The sequence below is a fragment of the Marmota flaviventris genome, chromosome 1 (genome assembly GCF_047511675.1).
Source record: "Marmota flaviventris isolate mMarFla1 chromosome 1, mMarFla1.hap1, whole genome shotgun sequence".
NCBI classification, from domain to species: Eukaryota; Metazoa; Chordata; class Mammalia; order Rodentia; family Sciuridae; genus Marmota; species Marmota flaviventris.
This window is the reverse complement of record NC_092498.1, coordinates 148524535-148540371: the sequence shown is the minus strand read 5'-3', so window position 1 is coordinate 148540371 and position 15837 is coordinate 148524535. Positions and strand designations below refer to the sequence as shown.

At 50.1% G+C, this 15837-nt stretch overlaps 1 protein-coding gene across 7 annotated transcripts in view; it reads left to right on the top strand.

Annotated features, from left to right (window-relative positions):
• Positions 1-15837, top strand: part of Acacb (acetyl-CoA carboxylase beta) — a 113960-nt gene that overhangs the window by 86900 nt on the left and 11223 nt on the right. For all 7 annotated transcript variants that reach the window (XM_071617231.1, XM_071617226.1, XM_027923243.2 and 4 more), the window contains 11 exons: positions 448-603; positions 1476-1679; positions 2855-3010; positions 7501-7623; positions 7725-7994; positions 9243-9340; positions 10172-10292; positions 12804-12914; positions 13427-13570; positions 14022-14142; positions 15359-15455. In XM_071617231.1, the coding sequence (XP_071473332.1) occupies positions 448-603; positions 1476-1679; positions 2855-3010; positions 7501-7623; positions 7725-7994; positions 9243-9340; positions 10172-10292; positions 12804-12914; positions 13427-13570; positions 14022-14142; positions 15359-15455 (1601 nt within the window). The remainder of the gene's footprint in view (positions 1-447; positions 604-1475; positions 1680-2854; positions 3011-7500; positions 7624-7724; positions 7995-9242; positions 9341-10171; positions 10293-12803; positions 12915-13426; positions 13571-14021; positions 14143-15358; positions 15456-15837) is intronic.

Sequence of the window (15837 nt, the reverse complement as noted above, 5' to 3'; positions counted from 1 at the left end):
CAGAAAACTTTGTGTGTGTGTGTGGGTTTTGAAGGAAGGAAGGAAGGAACAGGGAGGCGCAGGTTGGCTGGTCCCAGCGGGTGGGGCACAGGGCTGCCCCTAGTTGTCCTGGCCCCAGCGGTGAGGGGGGCAGGTGGACGGGGCCTGGGCTGTGAGCTAGTGAAGGCCATGTTTGGATTTGGGCTCTGGGTCAATTTACATGTAAAAATCCCACTCCCTGGACAGTCGTGGGCCATCTCTAGGAATGGCAGCCCTGGGAGGGCCAGTCACCCTGCCCTGATGTCCCCGCATCAGATACAGCAAGCTGAAGCCTGGCGGATGTGCCATGCAGCCCGGGCGAGGGGACAGGGCTCCGCGGGGCTCTTGGAGGAGGGGAGCATTTCCTCTCCGAGGGTGAATTTCCGGCCCGAGGCTGTGTCCTGAGCCGCTGTCCCTCGCCCTCTCCAGGAAGCCTCTTTTGAGTACCTGCAGAACGAGGGCGAGCGGCTGCTCCTCGAGGCCATGGACGAGCTGGAGGTGGCCTTCAACAACACCAGCGTGCGCACCGACTGCAACCACATCTTCCTCAACTTCGTGCCCACCGTCATCATGGACCCCTCCAAGGTCACGCCCTGGGGCTCTCACCGCGGGTCCTTCTCACTGGGCTCCTCCCATCATGTGGCTCTGGGGCTCTGTCTCCTGGCCCTTGAGACCCGAGGCCCTGGATGATGTCCCTGCCCGAGCCTCCGTCACCCCAGGAGAGCCAGCCTTCCGTGGTCCCTGCTGGTGCAGCTTAGCCACACCCCGTGAAGCCGCCTTGGCCGTGAGGGTGACATGCATGCCAGGCACACCTTGCACAGTAGAATTTGCAAGAATTTCCCGGGTTTCAGGATCTGCAGGGGATGGGGTGGAGTGTGGGGACCATGAACACCCAAAGTCTGGCTGAGCTGTTCGGTTCACTGTTACGGTGGGGACCCTGGGATGAGAAGGATCCCAGCGCACCTGTGGGGCGCAGAGGGGCCACCAGACCCCTGACCCCACTGGTCCTCGTATTTCCAGGAGAAAACTGCAAAGCCTTGAGAGGCACAGGAAGATGGGACCATGTGGGAGCGCCAGTGCTGTCACCTGTCAGCCTCTGTCTCCTCCACCCGTCAGTGGGGGATAAAGATTCCTGCCTGTAGCGGGGGTGGTTGGTGTTGGAGCACTTGCCTAGCGTGCGTGAGGCCCTGGGCTTCGTCCCCAGCATTGCGCGCACACACACACACACACACACACACACACACATACACACAGGTTCCTTGCTGTGTGCACAGAGGAGGACGTGAGAACCTGGGTTCTCAGTACTCAGCAGGGCGCCCTGGGTTGCTAATGGCTCATATTTTGCCGGGTGGTTCCGGGTCCCAGGTGGTCAGTGTCTCCCTGCCCACTGCCACTGGTGCCATTGCAAGCGTGTGCGTGGAATGGCCTCTGAAAGGGCTTGCTCTGCTTCGGGGCAGATCGAGGAGTCGGTGCGCTCCATGGTCATGCGCTACGGCAGCCGGCTGTGGAAGCTCCGCGTGCTGCAGGCCGAGGTCAAGATCAACATCCGCCAGACCACCTCGGGCAGCGCCGTTCCCATCCGCCTGTTCATCACCAACGAGTCGGGCTACTACCTGGACATCAGCCTCTACAAGGAAGTGACTGACCTCAGATCCGGAAACGTAAGGCCCAGGGGGCGGACCACGGGGGTCCAAGTCGAAGCCGAGGCAGGCTGCTGGGGACCAAGGCAGGTTAAAATGACCCCTAGGGGCCCTCTGGCTGGCCTTGCGGACTGTGGCAGCTCTGTGATGTTCCATGAGTGAATAGCTCCAGGTTGGGATGACGGGCGGTTCCCAGTGATGCCTCCTGGGCAGGATCCCAGATCTCCAAAGCCCAGTCACCCCGCAGCCCTCCTCCGGATGAGATGCGGAGGCTCTTTTTGGTTATGATGCGGCCTGTACACCAGGTCACCTAGGCAGACAGACATTTCCCCCCATCATTCTATCAAACAGGCTCCAGGAAAGTGAATCAGACATCCTTTTGACTGCCATTATATGTATATGTGAATATTTTTATTTTGAAATAATCAGACTCAAGAGGTTGCAAAAAAAATCTGCACACCTGTAATCCCAGCCTGTAATCGGAAGCCTGAGGCAGGAGGATTCCAAGTTCAAGGCCAAGGCCAGCCTTGGCAGTCTCAAAATGAAAAAAAAAGAACTATCTCAAAGAACAGAAAGGCTGGGATATACCCAGTGGTAGAGCGTCCCTGGTTGAACCCCCAGGGCTGGACAGAATAAAAGTTGCTAAAATGATACAGAACACGAACCACAAAACCTTTCCCAGTGATGTCCTTTGCCAACCCTGAGTGTGTCACCCACCCAGGAGATTGACATGGGCGCAGTACCATCCCCCAAATGCAGCTCTGAGGGCTGGCTGGGGCTCGGTGGTAGCGTGCTTGCCTGGCATGTGTGAGGCCTTGGGTTCCACCCTCAGCACCACATAAAAAGGAAATAAAGACATTGTGTGTCCACCTACAACTAAAATATATTTTTTAAAAAATGCACATCTGGTTCAAATCAGCAGTTTTTGTGAGCACTTTGGCCTGTGTTTGGGTGTGTCAGACCTGCGTGTTTGGGACCAGGAGTCTCATGTTCGGAGCTGTCCCCGTGTCCTCCTGTTCTGGTTGTCCCCCCTGGTGAAGAGGAGAACAAAAACACTCCCAAGCAGGAGGTCCCTCTGGTGACACCTGCTGTGCCCCCTGCCCTGAGCTGTCCCTGAAGGCTGGGTGGAGGTACCCGAGAGGAGGTGGCTCTTGGGGGCCCTTCTGCCTCACTGTTGTCCTTTCTTCCTGATCCAGATCATGTTCCACTCTTTTGGGGACAAACAAGGGAACCTCCACGGGATGCTCATCAACACCCCCTACGTCACCAAGGATCTGCTTCAGGCCAAGCGCTTCCAGGCACAGTCCCTGGGGACCACCTACGTGTACGACTTCCCGGAGCTGTTCAGGCAGGCAAGTCCCCCGGGGCCTGTCCCCGACCCCACGGGACCCACCCCCAACTCGGCTGTACTTGTGAGATCCCGTCTGAACAGGGTCTTCGTGACTGCAAGTGTTTCTTTTTTCCCAAAAAATAAGGCTGATTTTTATCCCCATGATAAAATGATATAGTGCAAAAACTTTAGCAAAAAAAAAAAAAAATCAAGAAGAAAAGGAACTCATCATTCCACACCCTGTAACAGATGGCTTAACATTTTTATGTGTTTCTTCCTCTTTTTTTTTTTTTTTTTGTGCTCATTTATGAAGCAACTGCTACTTTCCAGGCCCTAAAGCCAAATAGAGGAAGAAGAGGTTGGGGTCACTGATCTTGAGGGTTTTTTTTATTTTAATATATTTTTTATAACTTTATTTATTTATATTTTATGTGGTGCTGAGGATCACACTCAGTGCCTCACCCGTGCTAGGTGAGTGCTCAGCCCCTGAGCCCCAGCCCCAGCTCCGAGGATTGTTTAGTCCTACTCTTACAACATGCTCTGGGCCCCGGGCTCGGTGGTGTGCACCTGGAGTCTCAGCCCCAGGGAAGCTGAATCAGGAGAATCCCTGGCGCCCAGGAGTTCAAGGCCAGCCTGGGGGACACAGCGAGACCTTGACTCAAAAAAAAAAAAGAGAAAAAAAATTATGTATGATGCTCAAAATAACAATTTAGTGTGTTTCCTTCAAATACTTTTTCCCGTTCCTTTCTGTATGAAGAAAAGCCTGTAAAAGACTGAGCGTGCTGACGTGGGTGACGTCAGTGTCTTCCTATCCCTCCGTGGCCTTGTGAGGGACATACTTGGATCTGAGGTCAGGGACCTTCCTCTTAGCAGCAAGGGTCAGTTCCTGCTGAGGCTTGTGTGTCAGGCCGGGGATCACAATAGAAGGCAGAGCTTCTCTTCAGAGCCACTGAGGCCTGGTGGATCCCAGATGGGTCCTTGGTTTCCTGTTTTTCCTGGGCAAGTTTCTTGACCTCTCTGGACCTCAGTTCCTCCTCTGTAAAATGAGGATAAGAAAAGTACCTACTTTACAAGGTTGTGGGAGGAATGCATATATCCAGTAGGTGCTTAATAAATGGGAAATTTCCTGTTGAAGGATGCCAGTGTATCTTTTTGCCTGTGACCTCAGAGGCCACGGGGAAGGAGCTTGACTACACCATGAGGAAATCTATGTCATGCATTTGAACTTAGATGAAAGGAAAACACATCTTACCAAAACTGACTAGGGAGGAAACAGAAAATCGGATCTGAATAGATTATGAGCATCAAATCAGTCAGATTAATCGTTTATGAAACCTACCCACTAAAATTTGGCTCAGAGAGTTTTAAAACAATTTCTATCAAAACTCTAAGAAAGGCCGGGTGCGGTGGTGCACACCTGTCATCCCAGCAGCTCTGGAGGCCGAGGCAGGAGGATCGTGAGTTCAAACCCAGCCTCCACAAAAGTGAGGCCTAAGCCGCTCAGTGAGACCCTGTGGCTAAGTAAAATACAAAATAGGCCTGGGGATGGGGCTCAGTGGCAGAGCACTTGCCTAGCATTAGGTTTGATCCTCAGCACTACATATAAATAAATTAATAAATAAATAAAAGTATCCTGTCTATCTACAACTAAAAAAGTTTGAAAAGAAGTTTAGGTCAGTTGGCTTTGTCTTGTGATTTGATATCAGGAACTCTCTTCATGCAATGTATCTTATTACTAGGTTAAGAAAAAAACTTAAAATTTCTCAATAGGTACAAAAATAAGGATTTGAAAAACATCTATTATGATGAAAAGTTTTAATAAACTAGAAGAAAATTTGTTTATCTTGGTAAAAGCTATCAATCTAAAAGTAATAGCACATAATGGTGAAATGTCAGCATTCTCTCTAAAGAAAGATCCAGGACAAAAAATAGCCATTGTCACCCCTTCTGTTCCACTTTTTTTTTTTTTTAACCTAAGTTCCTGGCCAGTGAAATAATCAGAAAAAAGAAATAAAAGGTATTTAAGACTGGGAAGAGAAAAGCAAAATGGTGGGTTTTGCAGAAGATATAAATGTCTATAGGAAATCCAAAAGAATTGATAGAACCAATTAGAGAATATACAGCAAGATTGCAAGACCAATATACAGGAAGTCAACTGCCTTCCTATAGACCAGCAGTGAGTATGCAGTGAACTTGGGAAACAAATACCATTCACGATCAAGTGACTTAGCTGGGCCTGGTGGCTTACTCAGATAATCCCAGTGGCTCAGGAGGCTGAGGCAGAAGGATTGTGAGTTCAAAGCCAGCCTCAGCAACTTAATGAGACCCTGCCTATTAATAAAATATTAAAAAGGGCTGGGGATGTGGCTTAGTGGTTAAGCACTCCTGGGTTCAATCCCTCGTACCACTAATAATTAAAAAAATGAACTAACTCTAAGTTAACTCAGGACTAAATCAAGCAAAAAGCATAGAAGAGAAATTTTTCTTTATGAAGTATATTTTAAAACTTCATTGAGATACTTTAAACCTAAATAAATGGAGAGATATACCATGCTCATAAATGCTAGGGAGCTTTAATATTGTGAAGATGTTAGTTCCTTCCAAATTAATAAACTCAGTATACTTCCAGAGTTTTCTAGTGAAGTTTGAGAAGCTGAGCCTCAAGTATTTATAGAAAAACAAAAGCTTGTGAATAGCAAAAGCAGTTTTGAAAAAGAACAAAGTCAGGCGCACTTACCTTGGCAGATGTCGTGACTTATTTTGAAGCTGCAGTAATTAGGATGATGTGGTGCCCTGGGCTGGAGCTGAGCTGATGGACCAGTGGGACAGAACCCAGACCCACTCCTAATTCACGGGACACAGGGGTGGTATTGCGCATGGCCAGGGGGCGAGCTCTAGCTACCTAACGGGAAAAAGCAAATTTGATAAACAAACATAAATTTCAAGAAGATTAAAGCCACATGAAATCAGTTTGTGTGTAGCATAAACTACACAGAAAAAGACCCATAAATTGAATCACATTAAAACTTAAAATTAAAACTTGCCGGGTGAGATGGCACACGCCTATGATCCCATTGGCTTGGGAGGCTGAGGCAGGAGGATGGTGGGTACAAAGCCGGCCTCAGCAACTTAACGAGACCCCTGTCTTGTTATTTAGAGACCCTGTCTAAATAAATAAGACCTAAATAAATATGAAAAAGGGCTGGGGATGTGACTCAGTGGTAGAGCGCTCGCCATGTATGTGTGAGGCGCTGGGTTCCATCCTCAGCACCACATAAAAAAATAAGTAAAAAAAAATAAAGTGTTGTGTCCATCTATAACTAAAAAAAAAAAAAAATTAAATAGGGGCAAGGGTTATCCACAGGAATCTTGAGAAAAAGAAACTTGTAGTCAGCAGATGCTCAAAGGCACATCTCTCACTAAGAGTGGGTGAGACGCAGGTGGGACACCCGTAGGGTTTCATAGCCAGCAGGTGGGTAAACGTTTAAACAGTTAACAAAACCAGACGTTGGAGATGATGTGGCATAGAGGAGCTCTTATCCAGTCTTGCTGAGCTTCTGCAGGGGTTCAAAAACTCAGGGAGGTATACAGTAGGCTCAAGTAAAGTGAAAGCTTCACATGCCTGAGGCCCAGAAGTTCCTAGGGGTGTGTGTGTGTGTGTGTGTGTGTGTGTTACCTGTGTATGGACATATACGTACACCTGGAGAAACTCTCACCTGTAAGAAGAGGCTCTGAGAATTCACCATAGCACTATTAATAACACAGAGTGCTGGATACCTGGGGACAACCTCAGCAGGGTTATAAATAAATAGTGCTATATTCCCCTTACAGAAAACTGGGACAGAGGGATTGTGAAATAAACGAGAGCTAAATGTACCAATATTATAAATCTCTCAGGTGTAATGGAGAGTAAAATAAGTCAGTTGCAGAAAGATGTGTTTTCGTGAGATACCATTTATGTCAAGTTTGTCACACGAAATAATATGATGTGTCTTCACATCATACATGTATGCATGTATGATAAAGCAAAATTAAAAGCGTACCCAGGGCTGGCGGGTAGACACTAAATTCAAGATAATGATTTGCAGGGATTTGGAAGAAGGAAGAGGGAAGGTGGGGGAGGGATGTACCAGGGACTCTTATCTTCTTTCTTTAAAAAAATCTTAAGCAGAGCTGGGCACAAGCGTGTGCACTTGTGTTCCCAGCTTCTCAGGAGGCTGAGGCAGGAGGATCTTTCAAATCCAGAAGTTCAAGACCAGCCTGGGCAACATAACAAGGCCCTGCCCCCACCCACCCCCCGAAAATCTTAAGCAAATATGAAAAGATTTAAGCCATTGGATAGGGACCAGGTGTTTATTATTCTGCATGCTTTTTATTTTCTCCTGGTATGCTTTAAATGTTTTATGATTAAAAAGGAGAAAGAACTAGGAAATTCACCCTTCTTTTGTGACAACCGGGAAGGGCAGTACCTCTCTACCGATGATGTTTTTCCTCTTTTCTCCCCTCTCCCAGGCTCTTTTTAAACTGTGGGGTTCCCCGGAGAAGTACCCTAAAGACATCCTGACCTACACGGAATTAGTGCTGGACTCTCAGGGCCAGCTGGTGGAGATGAACCGGCTGCCAGGTGGAAACGAGGTGGGCGTTGGCAGAGCCTGCTACCCGCCTGTGTCAGCCTTTCCAAGACGTTTTCTAGGAAGAAATAAACTGCTTTCTTTATGCACCGGTGTCCCTTGCAGGTGGGCATGGTGGCCTTCAAAATGAGGTTCAAGACCCAGGAGTATCCAGAAGGCCGGGATGTGATCGTCATCAGCAACGACATCACCTTCCGCATCGGGTCCTTTGGCCTGGGGGAGGATCTTCTCTACCTGAGGGCGTCCGAGATGGCCCGGGCCAAGGGCATCCCCAAGATCTATCTGGCCGCCAACAGCGGGGCCCGCATCGGTTTGGCTGAAGAGATCAAACACATGTTCCAGGTGGCTTGGGTGGACCCCGAAGACCCCCACAAGGTACGTCTGAGAGCTGGGGTGGCAGTGTGGGGCAGGCTAGCTAGTATACAGCCAATGTCCTCAGTGCAAAACCTGAAATTGAAAATGCTTCAACATTCAAAACTTTTTGAGGTACCCACCTGAAACCCCAAGTGCAACATTCTACACCTGACTCGGGACAAGTGACGGTCAACAGGCAGGTGCACTAAAAATATGGAATGAAATTACCTTCAGCCTCTGAGTCCCCGGTGTAAACAAAACAGAAATGAATTCTGTGTTGAGACCTGGGTCCGAGCCCAGGATACCCCATTTATCTATGGAAATCTTCCAGTCTGAAAAAAATCCAAACCCCAAACAAGAGATGTCCAGCCTCTCCTATATGGTGTGTGGGGCTGATGGCACCTGTAAGATGACAGAAAAAAAAGCCCAGCCTTTTAAATGTCTGAAGTACATATCCCACCGAGAGACGAAGTGCCTGTGTGAGTCTCATAGTCTACCAGTGTCGCTGGGATTAGGAAGAAGTATCTCAGGCCTCTTGGAGGGACGATAATGAAAATAATTATTAATACTTATTAATACTGCGTGCTGAGCTTCTCCTGAATGCGTGAGTGAGGGAAAGCACTGTCCCTGGGCTCAGGAAGCTCTTAGATGTCACCTGGGGACATGCTGACCCCATTGCAATGAAAGGCAAGATGAATGGGAGAAAAGTCCACCTGTCCTGATCTGAGACCACAGGGGACACCTGTCCTTCCCAACCGGAGGCTGGGGTAATGCTCCCTCAACCAAGGGGACAAAATTTATTTGGGGGACAGCAAAGAAAAAAATTTCTGTTCTTGTAGAAGTTGACCATCCCTAATCCCAAAATCCCAAATCCAAAATGATCCCAAATCTGAAGCTTTTTGACCATGAGTAGGATGCCACGAGGAAGCTCCCACACCTGACCTCTTGATGGAAAAGCACAAAGTTCCTCAAACGTGGAATCGTGCTCCCTCTGGCCTGTGTGTGCAGGGCCACATGAAACAGAAGAATTTCCCATTCCATCTCCGAGACATTATGTGGCTGAGATTTCAGATATTCCAAGATTTGAAAATGTCTAAATTGTGGCACTTCTGGTCCCAAGCACTTTGGATAAGCCGGAGCCCACCCTCAGGCTGCAACTGCGTGTTGACAGGAGGGTTCTGACGGCGTCTCCTGGATGTCCTGTTGTTAATGTCCACCCCGCCATGTGGTGGGGATGGGCTCACAGGCTCACTGAAGTGTGTTTTTAAGGGATTCAGATACCTGTACCTGACGCCCCAAGACTACACCAGGATCAGCGCCCTGAATTCCGTCCACTGCAAACACATCGAGGACGGCGGGGAATCCAGGTGAGTGACTTACCAGGGCCCCTGATTTCACTTGTGGTCACCTCTGCTCGTAACGGGGACTCCATCTCTGCTTCCGGGCCTGAGGCAGTACCCTCCAGTGGGTGCTGTTGGTCCCCTTTCTCAATTCCCATGATGTCCCAGGAGCTAGAGGCTCCCTTTACCCCGCAGTTATCCAAATTGGTGCCGTGGTAATCTGGGAAGGAACGGGTGAGAGGCAAGGGTCAGGTCTTTGAGGGTGTCAGAGGCTCCTGCCTGTCTTTTCTGGGGAAAACCCTGTTTATTTGTCTTAATGGGTTGACCAGAGAATTTCCCAGATGTGATTTTCTGAATGATATGTTGGGGGAAACTTTAATTTTTTTTTTTTTAATTTCCATAGTCAATTAAGTTTGAGAAAGTTTTGAGAAGCTCCAAGTGAAATGGGGTCTAATAACCTCCTTCCTGCGGGCCTTCTCAGAGCCTTTAACACACCACAGTGCTCTGTGAATTCCTAACAGGGTTTGGCTAACCGGTACTTCTCGTTTCATGAGATCTTGGTTGATGAACTGTGTACCCCCACCTCTCTGGAGACCAATAGCTGGTCTAGACTGCTCTGGAGCAATGAGGGGTGGGGAAGATAGTCGGCCGAGAGCCCCTGGGGGAGAGTGACGTCTGTTGAACTTGACCTTTAGACGGTTTAGTGCCAAACCTGAGGGTCCTCACCCTGTGCTTTCCTGTCATCCTGTTCCAGTCCCTTCCCTCACTCATCCCTCCTGCTCTGGGGCCTTGGGAGACACACCCCCTTGAACTTTGGGGGCACAGGGTTCGGTCTTTCACCCACACTTGGCTCCTAAGGTACGTCATCACCGACATCATCGGGAAGGACGACGGCCTGGGCGTGGAGAACCTGAGGGGCTCGGGCATGATTGCTGGGGAGTCCTCCCTGGCCTACGAAGAGATCGTCACCATCAGCATGGTGAGCACCCCTGATTTCTTTTCTATTACAGAAACTGTGCGGTTGTCACAGAAGTCGAGGGGCTTGGCTGTGAGCCCTAGGTGACATCACGCAGCTCCACTAGGGACCCACACATAGCCACTCCTAGTTTGCACCCATCTTACAGTGTTTTAAAGCCAACTCTCCTAGCAGGTCTCTTCACCCAGTAGCCCGTCGAGTCCCAAGTTTTCAGTTCTGTGACTATTTCTACAAAACGGACACAGTGCGTTAAAACAGGTGGGAATCACAATCCAAAGCTTATTGTGTGATTTACTGTCATAGTAATATGAGTGAATATTATCACTATTACTTTTCTCCAAAGAATAAAACTCTCAAAATAGATTTATTTCAATATTACCTAAGTGGAATGTTGGTTGCTCAGTTTCCATAAATGGGACGATGGGACATAATGGGCTTCAGGGTGGACCCTTAATGGAGAAGAATCTTTCCCCCATATATATAACCTCAATCCTATTAATACAACCCAATAAAACCCACAGTTCTTTAATATCAGAACTCAGTTTTTTTTCCTGGTACCAGGGATTGAACTCAGGGGCCCTGGACCACTGAGCCCCATCCCCAGCCCTATTTGGCATTTTATTTAGAGGCAGGGTCTCATTGAGTTTCTTAGTGCCTGGCTTTTGCTGAGGCTGACCTTGAACTCGCCATCCTCCTGCCTCAGCCTCTTGAGCCACTAGGACTATAGGCACTACTGGGTGCCCATCAGAACCCAGTTTGTGCCGCAGTCCGGCTGAGCAAAATAGCCGGGAGGTGATAAGCAACTTGAAGGTTGAAGCGGGAACTGCTTTATTGCAGGGAAACTCAGTGGGAACTGAGCGGGCACTCAAGGTAGCGAGAGCCGCTTTATTGCAGGACGGCAGAGGTATATATACACAGCTTGACTCAATTAACATCATCCAGATACAGCAATCAGCCAATAAGGAGTCCCCACCATCTTGATGGCTCGGTGACATTGCCTCACAAACCACTCCTCCTGGCAAACTGCCAGGTGCCATCTTGACTTGGTTGCGGCCTCCAACAAGTTTGTTTGTTTGTTTTATTTTTATTTATTTATTTCTCAATGTGGTGCTGAGGATCGAACCCACGCTAGGCAAGTGCTGTACCACTGAGCTCCAACCCAACCCTGGCAGAACCCAGTTTTAACAGTTAGCCTTTTGTAGTTGGTTTGTTTGAGTCGGGGTCCAATCTTATCTTTTTTTAAAAATTTTTTTTTTTTGGTTGGACACAACACCTTTATTTCGTTTATTTATTTTTATGTGGTGCTGAGGATCAAACCCGGGTCCCGCCTGTGTGAGGCGAGCACTCCACTGCTGAGCCACAACCCCAGCCCTGCAATCTTCTCTTATTTTAAAGGTGTTAAGGGTTTAGAAAAACCTTTAACCTGACTTTAACTGGTATAAAATGAATATTTCCTCCTCCCACACACCCCCCATGACCTTTCCAAAAAACGTCCCCTGCTTCTTGTCGTAGCCATACTGACAGTTCTCCTCAATGGTAAGCTGTCACTCAAGGCCTTACTGTTACACACGGTGTTGGAGCTCCATTTTCTACCTGGAAAATCAAGTCGGGCGTGAGTCTTTTTTAGGCTTGTTTCCTAGGTCCACATGAATAGCCCATCTCTTTGAATTTTGAACAGTTTGGGACTCATCCGAAGCCACAGGGTGGTACAGAGAATTCCCGGGTGCCCTTTGTCCAGCTCCCCGCCGACAGTATCCTACCTGCCACAGTGATTATCAAAACCAGGAAGGTGACGTGGCACAGGGCTGTGGGCCTGCTCCAGACCCTGCCTGGATCTCCTCAGTTTCTGCTCACACTCCTGGATGTCCTTGTGTCTGGGCAAGAGAACCAGATCCCTTGTGAACAGCTGAGCTCAGAGGAGCTGCCCAGAGCGGCTGAGATCCCAGCCTCCCGTCTGCTGCTCTCCCTACAGCCCCTCCTCTTCTTGCTAGTCAGCTTTCTGTCAGGGCAACAAATACCCAGAAAATCAACTTACCAGGACAAAAGGTTCATTTTGACTCACAGTTCAGGAGGGTCTAGTCCATGATCAGTTGGCTTTGGGGCCGCGGCCAGGCAGCACACCATGGTGAAGGCCTGTGGCAGAGGGATATCTCTCTCACCTCATGGCCGGAAAGCCAGAGGGAGAGAGGAAGGGGCTGGGGTCCCACAGTCCCCTTTCAGGGTGTGTCCCTAGGGACCCAAGGCCCCCCACCAGGCTCGCTCCCTCTTCAAGTTTTGCTAACCTCCCATATGGCCAGGCCGGGGACACGGAAGACCCACATGGCAGCAGAAACCAAGCTGCACCCAGCCAGCGGCTCCGAGAATGAGCTTTGGTTTTGCTGTTTGGCCCCAGATCAGGTTGCCGTTGTCCAAGAGGTGACCTGCATTTGTGCCTTGCAGGCTGTTGAGTCCTTCCTCTCTGCGGGGTAGGGCAATGGCACCCTGTGGGGTTCAGAAGGGGTCCTGTCTCCTCAGGTGACCTGCCGCGCCCTCGGGATCGGGGCCTACTTGGTGAGGCTGGGCCAGCGGGTGATCCAGGTGGAGAACTCCCACATCATCCTCACGGGGGCCAGTGCCCTCAACAAGGTGACCCCGAGGGGCCCCGTGGAGGGTCGGGGGGCCAAGGGTCATTTAAAAATTTCATTGACCTCTGGTGGGAAATCTCTCCCAGTAGGTCTCATTCCTACCGTGTGAGAGCTGTTGTTCCAGTGTGTAATTATCTGGGCGCCTTCTGAGCCAAAATAAAATAAGTTTTAAGCTCCTCTGGTGGAACTATTTTACATTAAAAAATATTGAAATCGTGTAACTAATTAAAACAAATAAAAAATAAAAATAAATAAATTAAAAATAAATTTTAAAAATATAGAAGTGGCAAGATGCTTTGTAGGAAACGGGTCAAGGCACAATGACAAATGATTCCTGACGTCAGGTTCTGAGGTCACTGGTCTGGGTACGAGCTGGGTGGCAAAGGGTTAAAAGCTCCCGGTTGATTGTCGTGTGCAGCCGGGATTGAGGCCCACTCTGGGCAAGGTGATTCCCAACAGATGGAAGGGGCCCTGGCCACGCAGGACTTTGCTAACCGCGTTGTGTCGAAGCAGGTGCTGGGAAGAGAGGTCTACACGTCCAACAACCAGCTGGGTGGCGTTCAGATCATGCACTTCAATGGCGTCTCCCACATTACCGTGCCGGATGACTTTGAAGGGGTCTACACCATCCTGGAGTGGCTCTCCTATATGCCAAAGGTGCAGGATCGCCCCTGGGCTTAGAGCCTAGAGGACTCTGTCATCAAGCCCATTTGGGTGGTGTGGAGGGTGGGGGGTGGGAAGCCCTTCAGATGTGGCTGGGTTCATTCCCTCCTCCCTCCTGCCTCTCTGATACCCAGTCCTGTGCAAGCTGCTGGTTGCTGTTTTGGTGGAATCATAATGATTTTTTAAAAAGGAGTGACCTTCACTCCCCACCTTCATCAAATCCATTTGAATGGTGGAATGCACTCAGGACTCCCGAAACTGGATTTCAAAAGAATCCATAGAGCTAGCTCTTGCCTGGCATTTCCCAACCAGAACATTGGCTTCCAAAGCCCGAGTGAGAGGCTCTTGCTGCATAACCAGGCATAATTGTAGTCGGAGGCAAAAAAAAACACGGGTGTTACTGAGAAGCCCTGGAGACTGAACTGGAGACGGCTTTCTTTTCTAGGATAACCTCAGCCCAGTCCCTATCATCACACCCACTGATCCTATTGACAGAGAAGTTGAATTTCTCCCGTCCAGAGCCCCCTACGACCCCCGGTGGATGCTTGCCGGAAGGCCTCACCCAAGTAAGTCCTTAGTGTGTTGCCAGGGAACTGGGACTTGGGCCTGAGATAAAAGAGCCTGAAGGTAGAAGCATTGATATTTTTTTCCCCATATCCCAGAGGGGTGTCCCTAAGCTGAGAGGCCGGTGCAGTTGGGGGATGGAGATTTTACTCTGTGGTTTTCTGGAGTCATTGACCAATGAGTGTTGGAAACAGCTGTAGTTTCTGGGGCTCATAAATGGAAAGGGACTCTGAGTTTCCCAGGATGGGCATCTTGGCCTCTTTGACACACACACACACACACATACACACACACACACCCCTCTCTCCCCTTCTGAAGGGGATGGCTCTGTCTCTTAGAGGTATGTCATTACATTCTGAGCAACCAGAATGGACTGGAAAGCTGAGCTCCCCTGTCACCGTATCCCAAGTGTCGAATTCCACCTGCTGCTCCCTGCAGATGGTGCTCTGCTCACTGAGCTGTGTGCTGATGTGGGGACGTGACCCTTTGGCCAGCAGAAGCATCTCCGTGGTTGCGTCCCTCCCTGTTCTCCTCTGGGGCCCTTGCGCCTGTGAGCACGGAGGGCCCGTGTCTAACTCAGTTCAGAAATGAGCCACTTTGTGCTGGAACCTTGCTCGGTGGAGTCCGGCCAGCCCTGCCACAGAGCCCAAGTGGGCTGCTTGGTGCCCGGCACCAGCCTCCGTTGCTCACGCCTGCACTTGAGACACTCCCCGCAGGCCTGTCTCCTCTTGTCATGACTGAAGCCACTTACGCCACGCTGTGGATTGAAGTTGCTGTTTCCTTCCTGGAAGTGGCATTGACGTCACATTGTTTTTATCCTACTCTGGGACGTGGGGGGCTCTTCCCAGCCCAGTGGTTCCCAGGCTGCAGTTCAGGGGTGTCTTCCAGGGCTGTGTCTCTTCCGGAAAGAGGTGCCCGGAAGGCGTGCTCTTGGGCAGGAGGGCGGGGCCTGAGGCTTGGCTTTCCGGGCACCTGGCATCACCGCAGCTGGAGGTGGCTGGCCCTCCACGTGGGCTGAACAGGCTCCATGTTGTCTTTGCAGCGTGGTTTTTGTTGCTGCTGTTTTGTTTTGGGGAGGTGAGTGGTTGGGAACTGCACGTTTTTAGGGAGAAAAGGGCATTTGGGCTCTGAGGTCAAGGTCAGGCTGTCCTCAGACTGAGGACGCCAGCCTGGGGTGTCACCAGCCCCTCCACCTGGGCTCCTGTCTTCCGACCACAGCTCTGAAGGGGACCTGGCAGAGTGGCTTCTTCGACCAGGGCAGTTTCAAGGAAATCATGGCGCCCTGGGCCCAGACGGTGGTGACGGGTCGAGCCAGGTAACCCTGATGACAGGACGGGAGCAGTCTGCAAACCCCTGGCCTCGCCAGGCGCTGGGACTCCCAGCATCCCAGGGTCCCCAGGGATGCCTCCTCCTTGGCCCCAGGATTTTCTGGAAGAAAAAGCCCAACTTGGCAGAAGGTGTCCCGGATGATGAAGCCGTTCGTAGGTTTTGTTCTCATCTGTGGCCTCAGAGGCACCTCAGCCGGCTGCTCCTGGGGCTGGGACCTTGTCCCTAGCCTCAGTCCCCTAACCGTGGGGACCCTTTGGGCCTCAGAAGGTGGCCCTGGTACCCTTCTGGAAAACCTCAGACCCTCAGTACTCTGTGTAAGGAGCCCCTGGAGGGCACCACGGCCGACGGAAGCCATCGACACTTGAATG